The 16,352-nt window shown below is 36.4% G+C and overlaps 2 protein-coding genes across 2 annotated transcripts; one reads left to right on the forward strand and one right to left on the reverse strand.

Moving 5' to 3' along the window:
• Positions 1-60: 60 nt before the first annotated feature.
• On the forward strand, positions 61-9,554 carry LOC103700800 (26S proteasome regulatory subunit 7A). The gene is made up of 10 exons (XM_008782662.5): positions 61-315; positions 1,135-1,216; positions 4,064-4,155; positions 4,309-4,386; positions 4,488-4,549; positions 7,068-7,212; positions 7,399-7,617; positions 7,735-7,916; positions 8,763-8,938; positions 9,133-9,554. Exons 1-10 carry the CDS (start codon positions 232-234, stop codon positions 9,288-9,290), a joined length of 1,278 nt encoding a protein of 425 aa, XP_008780884.1. The 5' UTR covers positions 61-231; the 3' UTR covers positions 9,291-9,554.
• A 629-nt stretch (positions 9,555-10,183) lies between these two features.
• On the reverse strand, positions 10,184-15,830 carry LOC103700801 (low affinity sulfate transporter 3-like). The gene is made up of 12 exons (XM_008782663.5): positions 14,701-15,830; positions 14,563-14,611; positions 14,095-14,302; positions 13,825-13,999; positions 13,149-13,214; positions 12,842-13,072; positions 12,618-12,744; positions 11,684-11,970; positions 11,097-11,290; positions 10,856-10,938; positions 10,696-10,772; positions 10,184-10,504 (listed from the first exon to the last, which is right to left on the reverse strand). Exons 1-12 carry the CDS (start codon positions 14,992-14,994, stop codon positions 10,352-10,354), a joined length of 1,944 nt encoding a protein of 647 aa, XP_008780885.1. The 5' UTR covers positions 14,995-15,830; the 3' UTR covers positions 10,184-10,351.
• Between the last annotated feature and the right edge of the window lie 522 nt (positions 15,831-16,352).

Below are 16,352 nucleotides of genomic sequence, written 5' to 3' on the forward strand. Positions count from 1 at the left end.
ATATTTATATAAATTTAAATTTTAAGAAAGATATTTATTAAGAAAAACCATAAATTAATTATAGTCATGTTGAATGCGAACTCAAAAGCCGAACCCTAAATTCTCAGCCGATGAGCTTTAAGGCGTGGGGTAGGAAAGAACGGGGAGGAGCAGTGGAGGAGAGACCTACAAAAGGAGTTTCACCGAGCGCGAGAGGACTCGCCATCGCCGCTGCCGCCGCCCGCGCCCGCCATGGCTCCAGAGCCCGAAGAGGATGCGAACGAGAAGAACCCTCGCCCCCTCGATGAGGACGATATCGCCCTCCTCAAGACCTATGTAAGCCCCTATCTCTCTTTCTCTCTAACCATCGTTTTTGGATCCGCTTCGATCCAGGATTTCCTTTTTCATTCGGTGCATTTCATCTTCTAGCACTTGCTGGTTCTCTGTTTTGAACCCTATATTTATGTTGCTCTATTGATTTGTGTCGGATGTTTCTACTACTGGTGTTGTTTCTCCGATTTTCTTCCGCCCTGAGTTAGAAATCGACTGATTTGATTATTTTTATGCAAAAAGATTGAATGTTTGTTTGTAAGGTATAATTTTCTGCTATTTCTCGGTTACACTGCCTTTTGCTTCTGAAATCTTCATTGTTCTAGGGTTTGTTTCGGTTCAATTTGTAGGTGTTCAGCGGTGATTATCTGATTTTTGCTCTGCGAGTTAAAAATCTAATATTTTGTTGGATTTTCTATAAAAAGGTTCAAAAATGTGTTCGTTGTGTATAGTTTTCTGTTATCTTTTTCTCAGTTTTTGGTTATACTGCCTTTTTCTACTGAATTCTTCACTTCTCTAGGTTAGTGCGGCTCAAATTTGTAGGCTTCCAATGCTGTCCTTCCATGGCCTAATGAGTTCATCTTCTTTCTCGAAGTTTAAACTGGATAGAGTTCTTCCTCAGTTTGATCTTGTAGTTGAGGATTTCATTCCATCATGTGTTTTTATAATCTTTTTTTTTTCTTCCTTTTTTTTGCGTGCATAATAGGTTATTCCTGTTTATGTATATCTGCTTGTTGTTAATAGGTTATCATCATTTGAGTTGTCGTTACATTAATTTTTAATCCCATTTAAAAACACAGTAATCTTGAAATTACTTGATGACAGGGTCTGGGGCCTTACTCCGCGAGCATTAAGAAAGTAGAGAAGGAAATTAAGGAGATGGCCAAGAAGGTCAATGATCTATGTGGTAGGTGTTGGTTATATTTATTTCATAGCATGCTTTTGTTTCTTCTCTTATAGATTTTTTTTGTGTATTTATGAGATCATAAGCTTCGTAGCATACTGGAGGAAATTTTTAACAGAATATGATCAATGCTCTTTCATTGGTAATAATAGGAAATTACATATTGAACTAACCTTTTCAATAGTCAAAACTATCTATGTTACTTCAATAGAATGTAGGTGCTCTAGATTGGATGCTTTATTTGTAAGACTGGTATAGTGTTGCTGAATTGTAATATTTGTTAAAAACTGTATGGTCGCTCCTCATTTTCCAAGAATGTGACGATTCCTTTTGGTAGAAGAAGACATGAGAAACCCTATTATGTCCGAAGCTATGTTCTCAAGGTGCTAATTGTCTTATTACATCAGGGTATAAATCTCCCTAGCAATCTTGCGTAGTTGCTACCAGTCTGATTATTTGTCTAATTGTCTTTATTTGTAAGACTGATATCATATAGCTGGGAGCACTAGGCAGTGTGATTCTTATCGCATAATTTCATACAAAATATGAAAGCAGGACATAGGGCTTGTGAAAGGTCGCTCTGGTCTCTTCTTGGTCCCAATAGATGACTAGATTTGAGATATTCCTGAAGGAAAAGGTTCCAGAGCTTCTCCCCTTTGATGAGGTCTTATTTTTGGCCAATCAGCTTTCAATTGACCGCTGACAGGCAATTTTGATTGCAAATTTTCTTCTGCAGCCCTTCTCCTTTTCCTTCCTCTGCAGCAAGTGAACATTTATAGAGGTCTTTATCTCAGTTGATCCCCATGAAACATGAAGGGGAACAAATAAAAGCAAGGGAAGGTCAAAAGGATAATGATAGTAAGGAGAGGTAGTAGAACAATAAGATGTATGACGGAAGCTTTCGATAAAGGCATCCTCCTCTTCTTTTACATAAAAGCTCGCAAACACTATTAAACACATGATCTTATGTGTTTAAGATGTACATGATAAAATATTTGGTCTCAAGATGGTTTCTTTGATGACGTCGCTTAAAGCTTTGTAAACTTTTCAGGACTAGGGAAATCTAATTCAAGCAAACAATTAAAACAAGTGAAAGACCTCACTCAAAATTTAAAGTAAAATAAGAAAAGATGAAAAATAACCCATTGAAAATTCTATATCAGTACTATCTAGAAAGCATGAGTTGGAACTTCCGAGCCATTTCTTACCCTCAGTGGAATTTTGAATAATTTGATATTAAAATTTTGCTATTTTGTTATTCATAACATGAGAAAAACTAGGAAAATACTAGATCTGCTGCTTAAGCGATATGCCTAATCAGTTCTACCCACCTTTGTAATTGGTCACCTCACTTAGATCTAAACACACGATCCTATTTGGCACCTCAACCTCAACTGGTTTGGTTTCTATGCGATCCCTCTGAATATTTTCTAGCCCTTTGATCAAAATAAATACATAAATATCTCCTTTTTGGGTTAAATGTACTATATTTATGATAAAAAATTGAAGGCAATATAATAGGTAAATAAGAATACTAATATAATCTTATAAATGCTTAAAATCCAAAAAAATAGAACAAGTTAAATGGAAACTGAGAAGTATGTGATGAATAAAAATTCATAACTATCAAATGAAGAAAAGTTTAATATATTTAAAGATAACATCAAATATGATGCAATTTACAGAAAATATATTTCTTAACTTTTATAGCATGTAGGTTTTATAAAATATAAAGATCAAATTATTATTCACATTCAACAGAGGGATGTTTCAACCACACATTATTTTGTAAATACTTTAGGAATCGCCTGCCTCAATAATTGGAAACTCTAACTACTGAGGGTCCTGTAAGCATATGGCTCTTCACCCCTAGTGGAGTGCTAATGGTGCTTATTTCAATTTACGATACTGATAACATGATTTGTGAAGTACATGTCATCAGATCATTTTCCGTATCTATATTGTGGAACATAAATTACACCACTTTGACCTTCAGATATCTTCCCATTAACCATGAAAATATAAATCTTTTCTTAGTTAAAGTTGATGATATTTTGAAAATGCCCTAAAAATTTCTATAGGAGAAAGCTTGAAGGAATACTCAAACAAAGATTTTGAAATATATAATAAACATAAACTACAATATTAACTTGAGCCTAGAAGGAGAATTATGTAAAAGCCCTAGAAGAAATATAAAATTAGCTGGACAGAATCTGAGTACCTGTTATGGAATATAAATTTAGGGTAAAATTTAGAATAACTTGAACATATTTAGAAAATCTGGAGTACATGAAATGCAACTATTTAAGCATAGAACCTAATAAATAAAAAAAGATTCAATTTAAAACTATGAGAGGAATTGGGAAAACAAACCAATGCGACATTTAAATAATGAAATAATAAAGTGCTTCATCCTCTTGAAAATGCCTTGTCGATGCTATTGACTTAAGGGTGGTAATAGAGGTAGATAGCCCAGCAGTCTCAGCCTACCTGACATCAAATTTTGCGTTTGGTTCTAGTATTTCGATCAAACATCAGGTCAAATTTTGGAGAACTACTTTTATCTTTAACATTTGATATGGACAATGCACAATGATGGTTCTTGACTGCAAAGGTAAGTGTGGCCTATGTCAGGATTAAGGGCCATGACTCATGGAGTGATGTTTCCATTATTTAGATTAATTATTGTTGAAAAAAATGGAGTGTTATATGAAGATACCTGTAACAGACTTGGTGCAAGGTGAATGGATTGTGGGAGTATAACTGGAATGTGGTTTTTATTGTTGTTTGCGGTAGGACTTATTGTTGAGCCTCCAACTCTAAGACTCATTTTGTCCAATCAAATAACAGGAATCAAAGAGTCTGACACTGGTTTAGCTGCACCCAGCCAATGGGATTTAGTTTCTGACAAGCAAATGATGCAAGAAGAGCAACCTCTTCAGGTACATTTACTCTATTTTCATTTTTATATACCATTGAAGACATTTTTTTTGCATGTGTATGTTATGTATATTGATGTGAAAGAATAATTTGTAGATTGATGTTTGTTCTTTTGTATTTGCAAAATCTTAGGCATATTTTTTTTTCTCTGTAAGGTTGCAAGGTGTACAAAGATTATTAATCCGAACACTGAAGATGCTAAATATGTGATAAATGTAAAGCAAATAGCCAAGGTATATTCTCCGATTATAAATGTAATGTTTTATTGGACTGGTTTATTTTAAAGAACCACAGTTTGGTAGACTGATTTATTTATTTATTTTGCCACGTGCAGTTTGTGGTTGGCTTGGGTGATAAAGTCTCACCAACTGATATTGAAGAAGGCATGCGTGTGGGGTGAGGCTAGGGTTCCTCCCCGCCCAAGTGAACTTTTTAATGTTTGACTGAAAGCTGTGTACTGAATCCATTTCTTGCTTGTTTTAATTGAGTTACAGAGTAACATTGCCTATCATTTTATTTATATGCTATGAGACATTGATAAGGATATTGGATATAAATACAACATAGTACAGAAAACTAGTAGATCAAGTCTTGAAAAATTAGAATACTATAGGCTTAGGATAGAACAATGAATAAATATATCCTTTACAATGTGAAAAAAGGCATCTAGAAAGCATATGGATTATCAAAATAACATATTACACACTCTGTATGATAGCATCAAAATTTACAAACTCGATTGTCTAGCCATTATTCAAATTCATAGATCACGATTCATACTCTATAATAATGTTAGCATCACATATTCCAAAACTAGCCATTCGTCATTAAAGGTCAACATTCTAAGAAAGGAAAGCAGAAAATAAAAGGCGTTCCTATCATCCCTGGAGGAACTGGGAAGTATCTCAGATGTGTCCAAGAAGTATCTAAAGCATTTTTTTTTTCTAAGTTTAAAAATAAAAATAATTAAATAAGCACCAATATGTGTCCTGGAAGCATCCAACAAGTATCGATATCTGATACATATCCAATATGGACACAACATTCAGTTTGGAATATTCATCTTAGTAGTTTATCTATAAATAAAGTTTACTGTTTGACTTTTTTTAGTTTTATAATTCGGTAGAAAATACTTAACCTCACTCTTTCACGGGCATGCAAGCCTCAAGCTGGTTCAACATGCTGTGATGGGATGTAGGTTCACATGTCATAGTGAATTAGAAAATAAAGGTCACTATCAATTCTCTAGTTCTAGATGCTGAGTCTTGATCCCTTGGAATGGAACTAGTGGGAGCTGCATATAGGGATTTTGCTCCTAAAAGGAAAGCTATTAATAAATTAAGAAAAAGAAAAATTTGTAGCAGCCATTTGCTCAATGGAATTCTCATTTGAAGGATTAGGTAATAGATAGGAAGAGGTGATCGCATGAAGTCGATTATGTAGATCTGGAGACCTGTTATTGTGACAGGGCAAGGTAAATCATATTAAAAGAAAGAAAAGGAACGAAGTAATAATAGAACATGCTATTTAGAAGAAATCCGAAGATTATACATAAGGTACTAATATCAAGTAACTGAAAGCAAAATTAAATATTTCAGCAAATCATACATAATGGATAATAGAAAAGAAGCCAAAACATTTCACAGGTTATTACCGTCTAACTAGTTTAATCATTTGCTTTTTTTTTTCTTATGTGTGATGGTTGATCATTCATGCAGATTTTCAATTTTTTTAATATAATAAGATAAATGGTGGGGATGTCTATTCTAAGGGAAGTTTGATATATTATCATGATAAAAAGTTGGGTTGGATTCTTTTAAAGTTGAAGGCTTGGATTTAACACCATTGAGATATTTTTTGGATAATAGAACAAATCTTTCGATATTTTGGGCCAAATAGCACTTGGAACTTTATGGACCACTTGGGATTGTAATAAGGTTAAGAAGGTTGAGATATGATGCACGAATAACTTAGAATGAAGTTGATCATTTGGATGTTGTGGTCATTGGATTCTTTGTTATGTGCTGGGACCAATTACTCTGGATGCTTGGTACATATTCAGACTTAAACATTTAGAAGAAATGCAGAAAGTGATCCAAAGAGCTTGTGCTGCTTCATGTCTGATGAAATAATGACCAGTACAGTTCCCATCTATTATAGATGCAATAAGTTACTTCTGGCAAGCTCCTCCAGTGCTATAAAGACATTCAAGTATGATCTTTAAAGACATAAGAAGATGATAGGGCTGGAAGTTTTTTGTTCAGGGACAAGATTTTGTTTTTTTTAAGAATCAACACTTGGGTTTTGATATGGATTTTTAAAAGAGTAAGCCTTTCACAATCTCTTATCTTAGGATTGAATTCCCGGCAGCTTCTAATCTGATCTTTCAGTACCCTAAAATGTATTTACTGTATAAACTACGTCTGATCAACTAAAGACCTAGTTTTATGTTTCCTCTGATCTTCGATTTAGATATCTAACACAACTATATAATTGTACTATTTATAGCAAAAATGATAGTAGCTGTACCCTGCAGCATAAGTATTTTGAGCACAGATTTGCTTGTTCGCTCTCGCCATAGAGTCCAATTGTACTATCATCCCGTTTTAGAGCACATCCTCTTCTTCTTCTATCTTCTTTGTCATAATCTTCTTCTTCGTCTTCTTCTTCTTTTGGACTCGGACAACAAAAATAAGATCAGAACACAACATGGACCATCATAGACATTTGTTTTTAATTGTATTATATGTATTTATCGTTTGTGACTTTGACGAGTCATAGGTAGATAATATTCAAAGAAGTTTCTTGTGCTCTAAATTATTATACTATTCATACATGTGGAATTACTAGGTTTATGATTCCTCTCTTCTTGATCTAAAATTATCTTGTTTTGCTAAAATTTCTTTTTCTTCAGAGTTGATAGAAATAAGTACCAAATTCAGATTCCTTTGCCCCCGAAAATTGATCCAAGTGTTACCATGATGACGGTAGAAGAGAAACCTGATGTCACGTATAATGATGTTGGCGGTTGTAAGGAGCAGATCGAAAAGATGAGAGAGGTACTATATTTTTTCCCTTATGTTGAATTCATTAGCACCCATGGTTTTGGTATTCCTTAGAATATGAATTGATCCTTGGTAAAACTTGCCTAGATTTGAAATGTCTGTGCAAGTTTCTCATGTCTATTCTGTGTTTACTGACTCCAAGATGCTTATTTTTTTTGCGTGTGTTTGATACTTCTTTAGGTTGTGGAACTTCCTATGCTTCATCCAGAGAAATTTGTTAAACTTGGTATTGATCCTCCTAAAGGGGTCCTTTGTTATGGTCCCCCCGGTACTGGTAAAACACTCCTAGCTAGAGCTGTTGCCAACAGAACTGATGCCTGCTTTATTCGTGTCATTGGAAGTGAGCTTGTTCAAAAATATGTTGGAGAAGGGGCTCGGATGGTTCGTGAACTTTTTCAGGTTGTTGAACTTCCAGAAATGCAATAGCAAGTTTTCTCAATAGGAAAATGGTCTTGAGATATGCCTTTCAATCTTCTAACATTTTTCTGATAAATGTCTAAAACCGTGTACTTGTAGATGGCCCGCTCAAAAAAGGCATGCATTGTCTTTTTTGATGAAGTTGATGCTATTGGTGGCGCTCGTTTTGATGATGGTGTTGGGGGTGACAATGAAGTTCAGCGAACTATGCTTGAAATTGTCAATCAGCTTGATGGATTTGATGCTCGAGGAAATATCAAAGTGCTAATGGCAACCAATAGGTATGTCATCTCATTCTGCGTGTCAGTTGCTTTTGTTTGTCATCCAAGATTAGCATTATACTCAGGATCTCTGTTTCTTTCTGAAGACTTCCCCTGTATCCAACTGTATCTGGCAATGAGTACCGTGGGAATATTTGTATCACCTTTTAGCATGGGCTTCCATTTATCTCTTTTTGATAGGGTACTTCCTTTTTTACTTGTTATTTTTTCTTGGGGATTACCATCACACTAAAGAATCTGAGTTAAGCTTGAAGAAGACATGACTCTCAACTGGCTTTCTGCTTATGTCCATAATCTGACATTCTCAAATCATCTATATGAAGATCTTTTTTCCTTTTTTTTAAGAGTTTGTTTAGACCCGTGTTGTGTTATAATCATTCTCTCTAACAGATTTGATATACTTTGTCAAACTTTCGAGCATTCAGAGATTGATTATTCAAGTGTCTGAACCAAATATATTTGCATTAAGCCATCATGGACTATTCACAATTAATTGAATTTGAGGTATGAGTAATGTTGCTAAACCTAGATAGCAGGTTTTCTACTTTTGGAATTATCTGGGTGGTCCTTGATATCAAAAGCAAAATTCACCTCAGGTTTAATTGCGTTCATTCCCTAGAGAATGTTAGATTTTTTTTTAAAAAAAGAAAGTAAAAACAATGTATTCAAGTTGCGGCATGATGGAGTCAAACTGTGCTATTCTGTGTCTTCTAGCTGCTGCTTTAGCTGTTTTGACAGCAGCATGCACTTTCATTACATGTTGACCTGCTTTCTAGTTTCTAGCTTAACTGCAAGCTGATGCAAAATCTAACCATTGTATCTTTTGCTTTGCTAAAAATTTTTCAGACCTGACACTTTAGACCCGGCACTATTGCGTCCTGGAAGATTGGACCGGAAAGTTGAGTTTGGTCTGCCTGATTTGGAGAGCCGGGCTCAAATATTCAAGATCCACACTAGAACAATGAATTGTGAGAGGGACATTCGATTTGAGCTCCTTGCTCGTCTTTGTCCAAACTCCACAGGTACATTATTTTCAGTGAGTTGTTTCTTTCTATTTTGTCTGGTACCTTATAACTTTTTGATACAAAGAAATGTTTGCCTTATGCTTAATTCATTTCTTAATAGAGATGATTTGTTGTATTTATTCTATATAGTAAACATCCAAATCTTTTATACTATTTATACTTCTAATTTACTTTTATGGTTGATCATTTAGGTGCGGACATAAGGAGTGTGTGCACTGAAGCTGGGATGTATGCAATCCGGGCACGAAGGAAGACAGTTACAGAGAAAGACTTTCTTGATGCAGTGAACAAAGTCATTAAAGGCTATCAGAAGTTCAGTGCAACACCCAAGTATATGGTCTACAACTAACAAGTGTCTTGCATTGCACCTGGAAGGAAGGAGGAATTGTTTGTGTTGATGTGTTTCACATAACGGATGCATTACTCGAATTGTTCACCATGGATGTGAAATGTGGTAATTTGAATCTATTGATTTGTTTGTTTTGGGAGAAGAAACAATCAGCTAGCATCGGGATGTTGAATGTATTTCTGAGGACTGGATATTAGTGTGATAATTTCCAAGACAGAAGTCACCACCTTTGCAATGCCATGTTTGCAAGCACTATTATTCTCAGTTCTTTATGATAGTTGAGTACATTTACTTGACAATGCGATCCAGATTGCACCCGTTTTCTTTTACCTGCATAATGTCGAAGTGGACAAAATCAAGGGTAGCAGCACTCTCCAGAGGTTTAAGCTTACAGGAATAATTCTTTCGGAGTTGAGATTGCCTCAGGCTACCCTGTTGTGAATGAAGTGAGGTTATAATCAATCTTCCATTGAAAAAGGTCAGACTTTTAATGATATTTTATCACCTTGAATGTCCGCACGACTTGTCAAGATTATAAGATTTGTAATCCTTGATAATTAAACTTGAAGCTTATGGTTTACTCCAATATGTCAACATTGTCACACTTAAACATGTTATATTTTGTCGTCTCTGTTTTTTTCACTTTTGTTGCCCCAGCAACCAAGGAGGCTGGCTTTTTTTGGCAGATTTAAAAATGTGCCCAAATGGCCTAAAGCATTTAGGGATCAACCCTCTGCTCTTTGGACAGGGTTCGAAGGGGAAGATCTAAGGAACCACATTCATCTCCTAGGAACAAATATTGATCCATCAGACGCCTCAGAATAAAGTGCAAGGATTTTTAGAATATGGATTCAGTAAGAGTGAATGTAGTCATATGTAGAGTAGTCGCGATATTATGATTATGATCGTGATTGCTTTTGTTCCAATAACAGAGGCAGTTCATTCCATATTAAATTTTACATTCTTTTAGTGAACTCATATAAATACGAACTGCCTCTCTGAGGCATTGCGACTCTTCCTTTATTGTAGCATACCCATCAGTTCCAGGACAGGAGATAACATCAACAGCCACAGCCGTCATCCTTCTTGGCACCAGAACATGCTTCCACAGCTTCACCTACAGTTAGGAAGATCCATGTTCCTCCAATCTTATCCACAAGCCTGGCCAACTTCATCTTGTGAATTACTTGCCAAGCAGGATTGGCTATAGCTAGCTGCAACCAAACAGATTTCAGAATAAAAGTTCTATAGCATTCCCAGATAGGATATAAATGGACATGTTTCTTCTTTCCTCTATATTAAGAGAGGTTATCTTCTTGTGTATTTCAAGTGCTAAGATTCCTGCAGTGTCGATATTCATCACATCTGCAATCGAATGCATCATTTAGTTGATTATGTAGTTCACCTGTATGTTGACAGAAGTTAGCTTCTTGTGTATTTCTTCAAGCACTGTGATTCCTGAAGTGTCAATATTCATCACATCTGCAATGGAATACATCATGTAGGTGATTATATTTGGAGAGGATGTACATATGGGTGTCATGTTTTTGAGCTAATGAATTTACTTGACATGTCGATGACTGCTGATTGGAGACTCTTTCCAGCTTTCTCGGTATCATCTCGTTCGTCTAATATCCACCGCATAACCCTGTAACGAAAGGATTTGCTTGAAAAATTATGTAATAACAGATTGACCATTTTATTTAGTATCCTTGAAGGTTGTTTCTAAGGACTATTTTTCTCAATTCCAGCAATAGTCTTCCCATGAATCATATTTTCGATCTTGCTTTCAGTACATTGCCTTACCTTTCTCTTATGAAATTGGCATTCATGAAACAAAGGAAGGATGATTCGATGTGAATTATCAGTATGCCTGGTGTTTCAGTGGTTTTTGGATACTGTCTCATACTGCAGAAGATGTCCGTCCCTTGAATTCTTCCAAGCATTTCGATACGAGGTCGAATCGAACTTATAATGATCCTAAAGAAGGAGATAGCCACCTGCAAAATTTATAGCCTTGTAAGCAACACAAACTGAATTCATGATCAGAGCAATCTATGGTTCAGTGTCTTCATTGTCCAGGGAAATCTACATGATTGAATAGGACATGGAGTTAAATTCTGTTTACACTTGTCGAGCAATTAATGAACTCAAAAGCTACAGATTCCTCGATGATGACTTTTTTTGTTCTTTGGATCACAGCAGGAAAATGGTGCTAGAAGCCCACCAACGAGAAGAAGAAATTGGGCTATCTAAGAATTTAGATTAGGACGATGCCTATGTCGATCTTATACTTGTGCAACTTCATGGAAATATTTAATGATGCTTTGAGTAAAGGTACCGGATAAATGATACATGGGATTAAACTGGGTGTCTAGGTCCAATGATCTCACCGCGATTAAAAGACCGATCTCCACCGATCCAAATAAGACACCAAGGAATGCTCCGAGGCAAGCAAGGAAGTCCATCTTGTCAACTTCCCATATGCTGCATGCTTCCTTTATATCAATAAGTCCAGGGAGGGCAGAAAGGATAATTGATGCAAGTATCGCAACGGGGGTATAGTACAACAGCCTTGTTAGCAATTCTAAGGCTATAAAAACTGTGATGGCCATGACAATGTTGGAGATTGTTGTTTTGCAACCAGCGCTGACATTTACAGCTGTTCGAGAGAAAGAACCTGTAAATTTCAACAAATCAGTTGAATCAGCTCAGTCAGTCATCTAAAACTGAGAAAAAAACTTTCAGATGCTAAAAGAAGGTTATTCTTGTTTCATCAATTTCAAGATATGTCAAGAGCCAGATTTTGTTCGGCTGACTTCATTCTAGGATGCTCATATCTGATCTGACAGAAATTATTATAGTGTTCATCTATTAACAGCTGAAGACAACAATTTTAATTTCAGTAATACCTCTAGATTGCATTTATACAATGGTACAGTCAGCCAAGAAGTCTTTTGCCACCAACTTGGGTAGGCTTTTTAAATCTTACTTTGCCATCTTTTTCCTTAATGGTTGAAGGAAGATGATGCAAGTTTAACCTTTGTTTTCCAAGAAATACAGAGGGAATGCCACCTTCTAGAGCAGGGGTGCCAACTAGAGGACCCAGGACCTCTTTGGCGATCTCAACAGATTGGAATGAATGTAATGCAAAAGATTGGCATATTTATCTGTCTGTTTTTCATTAATTTTAAATTCTAGGACATCAGAATAATTTTCAAGATTATGATTTCCTCTTGCAATTTGAGTAAATTCTCTTGCAGTTTCTCTCACTACTTGTTTTTCCTGAAAGATCTTAACTACTAATTCTCTGAATGTTCTATTCACCTGTTGCAACGTAGCAGGAGGTTAAGGATCCTGCAACGTTCGTGAAGCCCATAGCCAGCATTTCCTTGTTACCATCTAGCTGGTAGCCCTTCATGGAGGCGAAGGATCGTCCAACAGCGATAGCCTCCTGAAATTATATGGCATATGGCAGTCAGGTCTTGCTAATGATATCGTAGCATGCAAATATAGATGATGATCATTGCCAGATTTTCATGAAAACAAACCGTGAGAGCAATGACTGCACAGATGAGACCGATCTTCGCGCACTTCCCAACATACGGTCCAGTGAACTGTATTTGTTTAGCTGAGCTTGGATTCAGGCCACCATCAACATGTTGTATAATTTTAACACCATGCTTATCTGCTCTTGTCACGAAGACCATAAGAGTTGACAGAATGACAGACAGTAGAGGGGCAACAGCAGCCAGCCAGAAGAGCTTCTTATTCCTCCTCGACTGAGAACAGGATATTATGATGTTATTAGCTGAATTTGATAAATCCATATGGCACAGAGAATTCTACATTACTTACTATAAATCTGGTGATTAGGATGAAAATAAGGAATGAACAACCGAGAAGGAAATTGTCTGGGTGCCACTGTTAACAAAAGCCAAAGAGAATTGAAGTTAAACACTGTCAGATGAAAATAATTAAAACACACACACACACACAAAACCTGATTCCATCAATCAACCATGAGGAAGATGACAATTCATAGTTTATGGTTGTCAACTCTAATGCGAGCAAAGCCCATCAACTTTCATCATTTGAGGAGTAAAAGCACAAACATATGCATCTACTTTGCAAGCGCAATGCTCTTTTTATTATTTTTTGCTCAAGAGAAATATGGCAGGAGTACCACCATCCTGAGTCAAATTCGAACTCCCCATGGAGGAGAGAACTAGGTGCCTACTTGCTGAGGCAAGTGCAATGATTTCATAGTCATCAATTTAACTGGAACACACTGATGAGAACTATATGTTCTTATTGGCCAGAAAAGTGCGAGCTTCCTCCACCATGCACTTATTTTCACCATCACCTTATGACACCACATGCCTTACCAAAAAAATTAGAACAATGAAAAGTAATCATGATGGCATCGTTTTGGACATAGAAAATCCTGTTAGAGTTTTGGGTTCCCCATTTTATATTTGTCCAAAAGAGAGGGGAAAAGGAAAGTAACTTTGGGTTGCACATGATCACTTACAGGCTGATTAACTGCAACCAAAACAGCCTTTATGACTGAGACCACATCAGTCTTGTTTGTGAAGTGACTAATCCCAAGTAGGCCTTTCAGTTGCTGAAATCCTATTACGATTGCTGCCCCACCCATGAAGCCAACAATGGCAGCATGTGAAAGAAAGTCCACTAGAAAACCCAGTCTGAGAATGAGCAAATAACACAACGGGTTATCATTCGTAGCACGCATGGATTAGCACGACCGCCAAAAGATAATTAACAAAGATAGGATATCCACCTGAAAAGTCCAAAGGAAGCTTGAAAGATGCCAGCAAAAAAAGTTGCAGTGAAAACCAGCTTCCTGTATGCATTTGGATCGACCGATGGGTCCACCACCTTCTGAATCATGGAGGATAGAAGAAGAGAAACAACAGCAACAGGACCGATCGCTATATCTCTCGAAGAACCCATTACAGCATAGATCAGAGGTGGTACAACACTTGTATCTAGTCGGAAACATTGAGACTTGATGTAGTTAGCACCAAGCAACATACCATAATTATAAGCATGCTAATGAACAAAGAAAAGAAAATCACTTATATGTTGCTTTGATTTGCTCGAACATCTCAGATATATAGTATTGTGCATTGAGCAAACAAAACTTGAAAAGTGGATGGTGATATAATGTGAATTCCATGAGAAACAGAACAGGCATAGATCTGAATTATACAAATAGCCTCCATGAAAAGAATATTAACCAACTTACAGAGGCCATACTGCGGGCTCAGCTTTGCTAGATTAGCATATCCAATGCTCTGCAAAACAATGAGACAGCTTTAGGAGCGAGCATGCCATCATATCTAAAAATGGACAGCTAGATGATTAATGTAGCTCATGTTTTAACCTGCGGAATGCCGAGGCTTGCAAGAGTTAAACCAGCCATCAAGTCGCTCTTAAATGACTTGAAATCATAGTTCCTTCCCCAACGAAGGATCGGAAATAGGCCATAGAGGGCTGAAATGCTGCATTTAAGCAGTGAGGAGGACTTCTTTTGCCGAGGAACAATTGTTTTCCTTACCACACTGGTGAGCTCATCCCAAAGAGAAGGGGGCTCTGGAGTGTTGAGCACCCACGATTCAGTTGGCTCTTCAACACCATGCTTTGTCACAGAGGCAGGCTCGCTCGCTAAGGATCCCATGTCTTCTTGAAGTCTTTGGGAGAACTCTTACAGTTCTATCTCTAGGAGTACCTGTAGTTTTGGAAGAAGATTCTTACAAGTGGAAGGACCATCACAGAGAATGCCCGCCTGTTATTAGACTGCGGCCTGAAGCTGACTAACGAAGGAGATAGGAGAGGTGAGGAAGCCAAAGTCGCGTGGACCTCAAGCACGTTGTTCAAAGGAATGACACAGATTGGATGCAAAAGGTGCTTTCTACTTGGGGGTTCCTGAAAATTTGTGTGATCTCAATGATTCTCTTTTATTTATATAGGGATAAGTAGTTGATTAGATGATTGAGCTGTCGACAAACTGTTTGAAATGCTGACTATGTATAGCATATATATATATTGGAGCATTATCTCTTCCATGACAATCATTTAACTCTTTTTTTTTCGCTTTCTGGACCTACTACTTTCCATCATTTTCTTCTCTGATATTCTTAAAAAGACACTTTGATCTCACAAATAAGCAATTCTCAGTATGCGCTGATAAAACTTGCAAAGTTCCAACGAGATTCTAGGACAATAATGACTACTATTTGCTTCCACTATCAAGGATGCTTCTAGTGGGAATCAGTAGAAGCAATAGTCTTCCAGTAATGGAGCAACTTCTATCATGACCCTTTTGAGGGATGCATGTTGAGATGACGAGCCAGCTGACTAAGGTACAGCATGCCATTGAAAGCATATCATCAAAGTTGACATGGGAAGTAAGTGACCAAGTTCTCTTATGCACAGAAGAGCATCGAAAATATAAGGTGAATGAATCAATTGGTTCAATTGGGTCTTTGTGTGGATCTTTACTTGGGTGTCCATACTCTAGTGCCATCTCCCTTCCTTTCGGTGCTATAAGTTGACAGGTCTTAAGTTATTTTAGCAGGACAAACTATTAATAAATGTTAGTAATTCTCCTTTAGTCCGCAAGGACGCATTTGTTCCACAAAAATCTGTAGTTCATGAGTATTATTTGAAATGAAATAATAATTATCATAATAAATATTATTTGCCATCATGATAAAATAATATTTAACAATAGAATGATAATGCCCTGGCATCCTGTTAATTGAATAAAAAAAAAAATTCATATAGCTGGTACAAAGATTTGAATTAAAAAATATTTTATTTTGATGAACAGTTTGCTAGTCCCATTGCAGAATTGCTGGGAAATGGCCATGATTTAAATTCCTATCACTAATATATATAGAATAACTAACTCCATCTAAAACCGTCATAATTAATTAATTATAAACCATGCATTCAAATTGAAGAAAATCTAAGCAATCATGGAATCTTGCGTCTGTGCTTTTATGATCTAGAAAAACTCTTTAATTAATATAA

This window comes from Phoenix dactylifera, chromosome 12, assembly GCF_051530095.1.
Source record: "Phoenix dactylifera cultivar Ajwa chromosome 12, Ajwa_hap1_PhDact_Kaust_v1.1, whole genome shotgun sequence".
NCBI classification, from domain to species: Eukaryota; Viridiplantae; Streptophyta; class Magnoliopsida; order Arecales; family Arecaceae; genus Phoenix; species Phoenix dactylifera.

Bases quoted from the DNA above. Each gene is read 5' to 3' on its own strand.
- LOC103700800 (XM_008782662.5), top strand. From the start codon at position 232: ATGGCTCCAGAGCCCGAAGAGGATGCGAACGAGAAGAACCCTCGCCCC. The intron at 316-1,134 runs GTAAGCCCCTAT...ACTTGATGACAG, and splicing joins TCGCCCTCCTCAAGACCTAT to GGTCTGGGGCCTTACTCCGC. The intron at 4,156-4,308 runs GTACATTTACTC...TTTCTCTGTAAG, and splicing joins AAGAAGAGCAACCTCTTCAG to GTTGCAAGGTGTACAAAGAT.
- LOC103700801 (XM_008782663.5), bottom strand. From the start codon at position 14,994: ATGGGATCCTTAGCGAGCGAGCCTGCCTCTGTGACAAAGCATGGTGTT. The intron at 13,215-13,824 runs GTAAGTGATCAT...TTTTGTTAACAG, and splicing joins TGGTTGCAGTTAATCAGCCT to TGGCACCCAGACAATTTCCT. The intron at 11,971-12,617 runs GTGAATAGAACA...TGAAATTTACAG, and splicing joins CTCCTGCTACGTTGCAACAG to GTTCTTTCTCTCGAACAGCT.